The following is a 7,804-nucleotide window of genomic DNA, read 5'->3' as shown; positions in this document are numbered from 1 at the left end:
ACTCCCTCCCGCTCGCCCGCCCCCTTCGCAAGCTCCGCCGCCGCCGCTCGCAGCGCTGCACTGGCGCGCGCAAGCTCTGCTGCCGCGAGGCCACGTGACCTCCCCCCCTGCGGCCTGTCTCGCGCCGTTACTAGGGCCTCCCCGGGGGCGGTTGCTAGGGCAAGAGCGGGGAGGGCGCAGGCGCCAGCTCTTAAAGGGGCAGCGGGGCAGGTGCCCCCGCTGGGGGAGGGAGCGTTTCCTTGTACCCTGCAGTGCAACGGGCCTGGGGGCTTGAGGCCTCTTGTCCGTTGTGGCCCAGCGGGGTGGAGGCAGAGCGAGGGGCGCCGTTGAAGCGATGGGGACAAGTTGGGGAGAGGCCAGAGGAGGGCAAGGAAAATGGCTCTGGGGCTGGGGCACGTGGCTTGTGAAGTGGCGGGGCTGATTTAGCCTGTAGAAGAGAAGACCGAGGGGGACTGGGTGGCAGTCTGTGGGTCCCCGAAGGGGGATCCAAAGGGGATGGAGCTGGGACTCTTCTCAGCGGTGGCAGAACAAGGAGCAATGGTTTCAGGTTGTAGCAGAGGAGGTTGAGGTTGGATATTAGGACAGACTTTCTCACGAGGAGGGTAGTAAAGCACTGGGACTGGTTGCCCAGAGAGGCATTGCAGTCTCCATCCATGGAGGTTCTTAAGACCTGGCTAGACAAAGCCTTGGCTGGGATGATTTAGTTGGGGCTGGTCCTGCTTGGAGCAGGGGGTTGGACTGGATGACCCCTGAGGTCACTTCCAACCCTCACTCTCTATGGGGGTCTCCACAGAGGCAGCAGGAGCTACCCCACAGGAGAGGGGAGGCCCCTGTGTGGTTGGCTCTTGCTCCCTCCCCGCCCCCCCCAGGTCCCACAGCCAGCTTGGCTCTTCACCTCTGCTGCTCTGGGGTTGCCCCAGCTGGGTGGCACACACCTGTCAGACATCAGTGAGCAGTTAGACAATGGCTTATCTAAAGCCACACGATGGGGCCAGGACTGTTCCACAGCCTGCTCCTGTTTGCTCCACACACCTGCTTTTGCGTGGTTCAGGGAGTCTCAGCTGTGGCTGTAGCACCCGGGGCGGGGGCTTGAGATCCGGGGCGGGGTGCCAGCACTGTTAGGTGCACACACACGAGTCCCAAGATGGACGCAGCAGTGTCAAATAGGAATTGACAGTATTAAAACAAAACAAAACCTGTCAACCATATTGAGAACATTTTATAGAAGCAGGATGTTGGCCTCTGCGGTTCCCCTGCTTCACCTGTGTCAGGTTAGGGTGTTAGGTCTGTGTTGTGTCAGGGCTGATGGCAGTCTTGCACAGTTTAGATTATGGTTTGTATGGGATGGTTTGGGTAGAGATGATCCTGCCTCAGGCAGGAGGTCAGACTAGATGACCTCTGGACGTCCCTTCCAGCCCGGCATCTCTGACTGTAATGACACAGCATCTGCAAGAATGAGTCTGACACTCACACTGAGGTTAGGGCACTCCCTGGGGCAAGGGAATCCTGGGTTACAAACTCTGCCCCAAAAATTACCAGTGTATTTTGCATGAAACAGTCCTTAGGTAATACAGATGAGCACTCCCTGGAGTACAGACTAGAAGCCAGGACTCCCTGGAAAAGTAAGGGCCCTCTGCACTAGCCAGGGTCATTCCCACTTTTACACTTGCTCTTTCTGGCCCATTCAATCTTTACTTCTTTTAATTAAAGTGGAACAGTTTTGTCTGAAAGGGTTAAGTATGCCCCCAACAGTACCTACCACCTGGTGCTTAGGGTAGTTTCCAGGGAGAATGGGAGATACTTAGGTAGAGGAGAGCCTCAAACCCATTTCTGGAGGAGGAAGCCACATTACTGCAGCACTAAGGAAAAGGAGCTCCCACTGGGTTACAAGAGTGGGAAGGACAGTGACAGAACCTCTGGGAGAGCTTCCATGGGCTAAAGCAGGGGTGGCCAAGTGGTATGGAGTGCTTCTGTGCGTGGCAGGCAGGAGATCGACGAGGGGACAAGAGGCGCATAGCAGAAAGGGCACAAAGCAGAGCAGCAGAGCAGGCAGTGATCATGGGGAAGGAAACAATAGAGTGAGCAGGGAGCAGAAAGCAGAGCAGCAGATCAGGCAAGGGAAGAGGATTGGAGTGGCACTTGGGGAGGGTGCAGAGCTAATCTATGGCATGCCTGCCAAAAAGGGTGGTCCCTACTGGTCTAAAACAGTGTTACTCAACCTTCTGGCTTCACAGGCCAGGTGAGTGGCATGAGGCCAGACCACAAACCCAATCCAGAGTTGTGGGGGCATGAAGGACTGGTCGGTGGTCCATTGCCGCACATTGCCCTGGTCCTGTTTACCAGATCTGACTGCAAAGCAACCCCACGTGCTGGCACAATCTGGTGCATGGGGCTTTGGCATCTGGTCTGGAAATTTGGGGCAGGGGAGCAGTGGCAATGTTAATTGCCACAGCTCTGGAAGCTATAGCAATTAACACTGCCACCATTCCCCTGCCACCACATTTCCCAACCCATGGGGAGTCCCCCAGGCCAGATGACATAGCCCCACAGGCCAGCTTTGGCCCATGGGCAGGAGGGTAAGCAAAACTGGTCTAAAGCTACTATGAGGCATTGAACTGTGTACTTGCCAGAGGCCCCACTACTCAATCATCGCATTTTTTTTCTGCTCTCTCCATCCCCCATCAAGGTTGACAAGATTGCAGGACAGGAGGAGATCAGTTTTAGAATTCAGGATCTCATCAGTCTAGTGAACCCCAAGGCAGACATGTCTCAGCCCCAGTATTCCTCCCAGATCACAGCTAGAGGATCCACCTGAATCACAGGCAGAGTTCTAAACTGAATGTTTTAATAGAGGAGTTTGTGTTGTTTAAATTTAGTTCAGGTAGCATTAGGATGCTGCCATGTCAGTCTGCTTTCATTCCCACTCAGGCTCTTAATATGTCCCAGACCCATAATTAAAAGAGCAGCTGTGTTGGAGAACACTGCCACTTTACACATACAAAACCACAACCACCACAGAAGTTTGAGTCCTGCTCAACTTTCCACTACTCTCGTGCTTACTGTTCTCTCCCTGTACTTGGTCAACCCTCACCACCAGCCAAGATGGGAAGAGGGAAAGATTCCTGAAAAGAAGAAGAAAAGAACAGGGAACTGACTAGAATCTCTTAGCAACAGCCATAGTGAATGATATAAAAACACAGTGGCTTTCTGCTTAAGAGGTGTGCCACAACCTAGGTGCGCCCTGTTACCCTTTCATTCCAATTCCTCCATGTCCTGTGACATAACACTCACTCCAATGGTGCATGAAGATGAAGATTTTTCATAAACAATCTCCACCATACAGGGGCAGATTGGCAGATTTTTAACTGGGGGTGGGAGGAAACGTTGTGGCTTTTAATATAGTGTTTGTTTTACAATTTTGACTTGCTGTAGCTTTGGACGTTGTGGTGTGTTCAGTATTTTTTACTGTTCATATTTAATAGGTACATTCATTACATTTACTCAACAATTCACTTTAGAATGTCTGTACATTCATTGTTCCATTGTGAACAATTAATTTAAATGCCAACTTTCAGTCTCATAAAATCCAAATTTACGTGACAATAAATCCCCACATGCAGTCCACGAAGCTCCTTACTCAAAGTAGGATGAAATCCTTGTACCACTGCCCATATACCCAGACACGTGTGGTAGGCATGATTAAAGCTTCCCACAAAAGCACACGTGTAGTTTACAAGTAGCATCTCACCTCACCATAGGCGCACTGTGCCTGACACCTGACTGCTACGCTCATGAGTAATTGCAACATTGCACAGAGGCATCTTTTCTGGCTGTTCAGAACGTCTGCCTACCTCTTTCTCCCACCCATCAGCAAGCCTCTCTGCCTTGCTGTCACGAAGATTTGTACAAAACAGAGCAAGGAGGTATTATAAAGTAGACACATTTCTCATCACCCTCCAGCATTGACATCAACCTCCTCCATCTCCCTTTCAATCTTCCAAATACCATTCTGCATCTATTCGAGGTAGAATTAAACAGCTTTCTCCCACCTTAATGTACAGTGAAAAGATTAAGTCAGGGAAGCAGAGTGTATGGTGCAGCTCCCAGAGCCACTGGAGAAATGACAGTGCCATCCTCATCCATAGAGACCAGAGAAGCAAAGTTCCACTGCTCAGCACCTCACAGCCAAGAGATGATAAAGCTCCTAGTGATGTGGACCCTGCTGGACCTTGCCATTAGTATTGGTGAGCCTTTTTCAGTGATCAACCAGGTCTTGCAGAACCATGGAAAAATATCCTTTTCATATTGAGGATCGCTGAAGCGGAGGGGAGAAGGCAGAGAATGAAGACTAGACCCACAGATCCCATCAGGGATTCCCAAAACACTTGGAAAATGTCAACTGTGCCATGCATTAACAATATCCTATGGCTTGCCCAGCCGCCTGACCTGTAGTGACAGTGCTTTCTTGATAACAGTGAACACCTCCATTAGAACAGTCTTGATCAGCGGTGCTCAACCTATAGCCTGTAGGAAAAAATCCACAGCCAGATTCAGCTAGCAGGGCTGGGCCAACACACAGGATTAGGCTGGCATGCTAGGTTACACCTGCAGACCAACCTCACATAACCCCACACTGGATATGGGCCTGTGGACTGACCCTGTATGCAGGCTCCAACTCACAGGACTAACTCCACACCTCCCATCCAGCCCGCAGAGCTGGATAAATTAAACACCATTGGTCTTGATGACTAGCCTACCGAACACCAAGCTAGTTAGCCATGGCCTAGTAGCAATCAAGTATAGTGCACTTCCAGACAGCAGTGGCTATGAGATGAGGGAAAATCCTGGAGAGATGTTTTAGTTCTGCAACTCCAGGGTGAGCACTGCACAGGTTTCTAGGGGGGAAAAAATTGACATTCATCTCTGCTGCCACTGCCGGTCATCCCAGTACCTGTGCCAACAGTCAGTGGTGGGTGGTAGAGGCCAAAAGCAGCACTTTACAGGATGAAGCTTCTCCAAAAAGAGAACTTGGAGTGCCTGTCGGATTTCATTCTTCCTTTCCTCAAATGGCCTATCACCCAGGTTTCCAAATCCTTGTGTGAATTGAGATACTCTTGCAGCAACCTGCTCTCATACATCACTGGGGGGAGGAAATCATACATCATGGGGGACAAGTTGGGGGAGGAAATCATAGCACTGACCAATATTTTCCCTTAGATGCCAGACTGAAAAGGGCAATGGGCTGGCCCATGAAAACCAGCTGGATAATAGGATTAAACAAAAAGAATCACGGGCATTACACAGTTTGACCCCCAGCCTGTGACAACCATTGTCTTCCTCTAGGTAATGCCAAAAATCCCAGAATGCATGTAGCACACCAGTGGAGCAATGCACCCTGGGGCATCTGATCAGAATGCTAAGCATTCCTTTGAAAACATCGAAGTGCTGCAGAGCTGCGATGAAAGGAGACAAATGTAGCTCAACTACAGGTGAACCATGTTATATATGCAAACTACTTCCAGCAGACTTAATGCAGCTATAGAGTATCTGCAGCAAGTTTCAAGTGCAGACAAGACCTGATATATTGGATTGCTTGGGCAGCAAAGCATTGGAGATGTAGCCTCACAGCACACAAAAGTGGTTGAGGAGGACAGGCTGAGAATGCCAGGGAACAGGGAGCAAAGTGCATAGCATTTGAGTATGAACAGGGGCCAAGGCAGTGCTATATAAACAGCCTCCCACCCTTTACTCCTGGTCACAGAGGGCTGAACTAGTTACACCCATAAGGCTGCCATTTCTTCAAAAGATCCTGCCACAGAGGCCTCCCGTGGGCTTATTTCAAAGGGTAGTTGTGAGCCTTTGACCATGTCCACCCTATCAGTGCAGCTAGTGCAATATTTTCATCAGAGGACCTGGCTGCAACACAGAAGTCAGGAGGGAATTGGTTGAGTATAAGCAAGAGTATCTGCAACAACAGTCAAGCCAAGGCAAAGTCCCCCCTTGAGCCTAGCAGTTCATCCTGCTAGCATGGTTGAAGCTCTCCAGTTTCTATAGACAAAGGTACACAGGTGATGCAATGTAGCTAGAGTATTGAATCTGACTCCCCCCACTTGAATAGCCAAGTTTCCATTTCCAGCTGGGTCAACTATGTGTGGTCTTTGGTGCAAGTCTAGAGAGGGGCTCCAACTCACCCCTCTGGAGCCATAGCAAGAGGCTTTACCACTACACATTGCAACCATAACAAGGCTGAATAGAATGAAAGCAGGTTTGAGGAGGAATAGAAACCCTGGTACTCTCCCCATTGGGCTTGAAACCAATGGGGTGTTCAGGCCTGGGACTTACCTACCAGCAAACATTGTACAATACTTGTTTTAATTATACCTAAGAGGTACAAACCCAAATGCACACAGTTATATGGATGTGCAAATGATCATTTATGCTCATGGAAGTGGAATACAGTATAATGATATTTGTGAGGTGTCTCACAAATTATGTTACAGGGATGAAATGGAACCAAGGATCGCTGAGCAATGCAAGTGACCACCTGAAAACTCCCTGGAGCCTCTTTCAGTTAGGATACTCATGGATTCCCTTGGATTTCCCTCCAGAAACAGTTTGGAGGAAACAGTCTTGGAAATGCAACAAGAAGACAGGCTCCTCCAAATATAATTCCCTTGGATTTCCCTGCAGAAACAGGAGAGGGTCACTCTCTCTCTCTCTGTTGTGGCTGTGTGGAGACTAGCTTGTCCTCAAGGCTGTCCATGCACAGTGTGTTGTATGGGGGATGCCAGCACCACAGATTCCCTTTGGCCACAGAGCAGTTACATTGTGGTGTCCTGCTGGCCAATTCTACAAACAAGTGATCAAATGGAGAAATCCATGCCTGCACTGAGCAATCTGGCCCCACTGTCATTTTGCAGGGACGCTGGTGCTACCCCTGGAAGTTTCTCAGAACTATCCAAGCACACACTGAGTGGCTTTTCCTTTTTATTCTGATCCCTGCAGGGGCTTTCATTTTGTGTTAAAAAGAGTATATTCTTAGCAACTCCAACACACTTTCCCTATGAAATTAATAAAACCCCCTAAGGCCCCTGCGACAGTATGACAAGGAGGTGGGATGTCAGAAAATGCCCTTGTTGCCCCCATTTTTCAGGGGAAACATGATTCTTCTTGTTGGAGTGCCGTGTGTGCAATTTCCATCTCTCGTGGGCTGAGAGCACCGCACATTCACCTCAAAAGGAAGAGGTCAGAGACTGAAAGACCAGAGTTGAAGACACAAGGGGAAAAATGACAGCACAGAAACAGGCCATTAGTTAAATGTCAGGTCTCATATTTAATATTTTAATAATTTTGTTTGCAACATTTACCACATAAATCATCTAAATAAATAGATGCTGTACAGTCTCTTATCCATATCAGTACAAAAATAAAACCACACTTTGCGTCAAATTATACTCCAGCCCACCCTCTTATTTGTATTACAATCTCCATTTACAACAAGCACTCACTCAGAAAAGGCATTATACTTATATCTGCTGTTTGTTTGGAATTGATTAGTTCCCTCCAGTTCCCTCCCACCCCAAATACATTCAATTAGTCTGTACAAAAGCTAGATGCTCATTCTGTGCAAAGGAAGCTTTCTTGTGCAAACACTCAGGTGCTATATCGTGCCAACAAGAACCACCCTCCCATCCCCACTCTCTCCTGACCCCATCCCCTGGTGAAAAACAAGGATATAAAATAGATAGACAGTAAAGTCACGCCCTGGCCTTGAGAGGGTCCAGACCGGGTAGGTGCAGGAGGA

The 7,804-nt window shown here is 49.1% G+C and overlaps 2 protein-coding genes across 3 annotated transcripts in view; both read right to left on the bottom strand.

The window, feature by feature from the left end:
- Positions 1 to 946, bottom strand: part of CBX6 (chromobox 6) — a 16,911-nt gene extending 15,965 nt beyond the window's left edge. Inside the window, exon 1 of the mRNA XM_014522818.2 lies at positions 936 to 946. Coding sequence (XP_014378304.1) covers positions 936 to 946 — 11 coding nt within the window. The remainder of the gene's footprint in view (positions 1 to 935) is intronic.
- A 363-nt stretch (positions 947 to 1,309) lies between these two features.
- CBX7 (chromobox 7) overlaps positions 1,310 to 7,804 on the bottom strand; it is a 27,097-nt gene continuing 20,602 nt past the window's right edge. The window contains exon 6 of one of the 2 annotated variants that reach the window (XM_014522828.2): positions 1,310 to 1,446. In XM_014522828.2, the coding sequence (XP_014378314.1) occupies positions 1,388 to 1,446 (59 nt within the window). In that variant the 3' untranslated portion in view covers positions 1,310 to 1,387. The remainder of the gene's footprint in view (positions 1,447 to 7,804) is intronic. The other variant, XM_025211312.1, reaches the window with a different exon arrangement.

The sequence above is a fragment of the Alligator sinensis genome, unplaced genomic scaffold (assembly GCF_000455745.1).
Source record: "Alligator sinensis unplaced genomic scaffold, ASM45574v1 scaffold215_2, whole genome shotgun sequence".
NCBI lineage: Eukaryota > Metazoa > Chordata > Crocodylia > Alligatoridae > Alligator > Alligator sinensis.
This window is presented reverse-complemented; position numbering and strand designations above follow the sequence as displayed.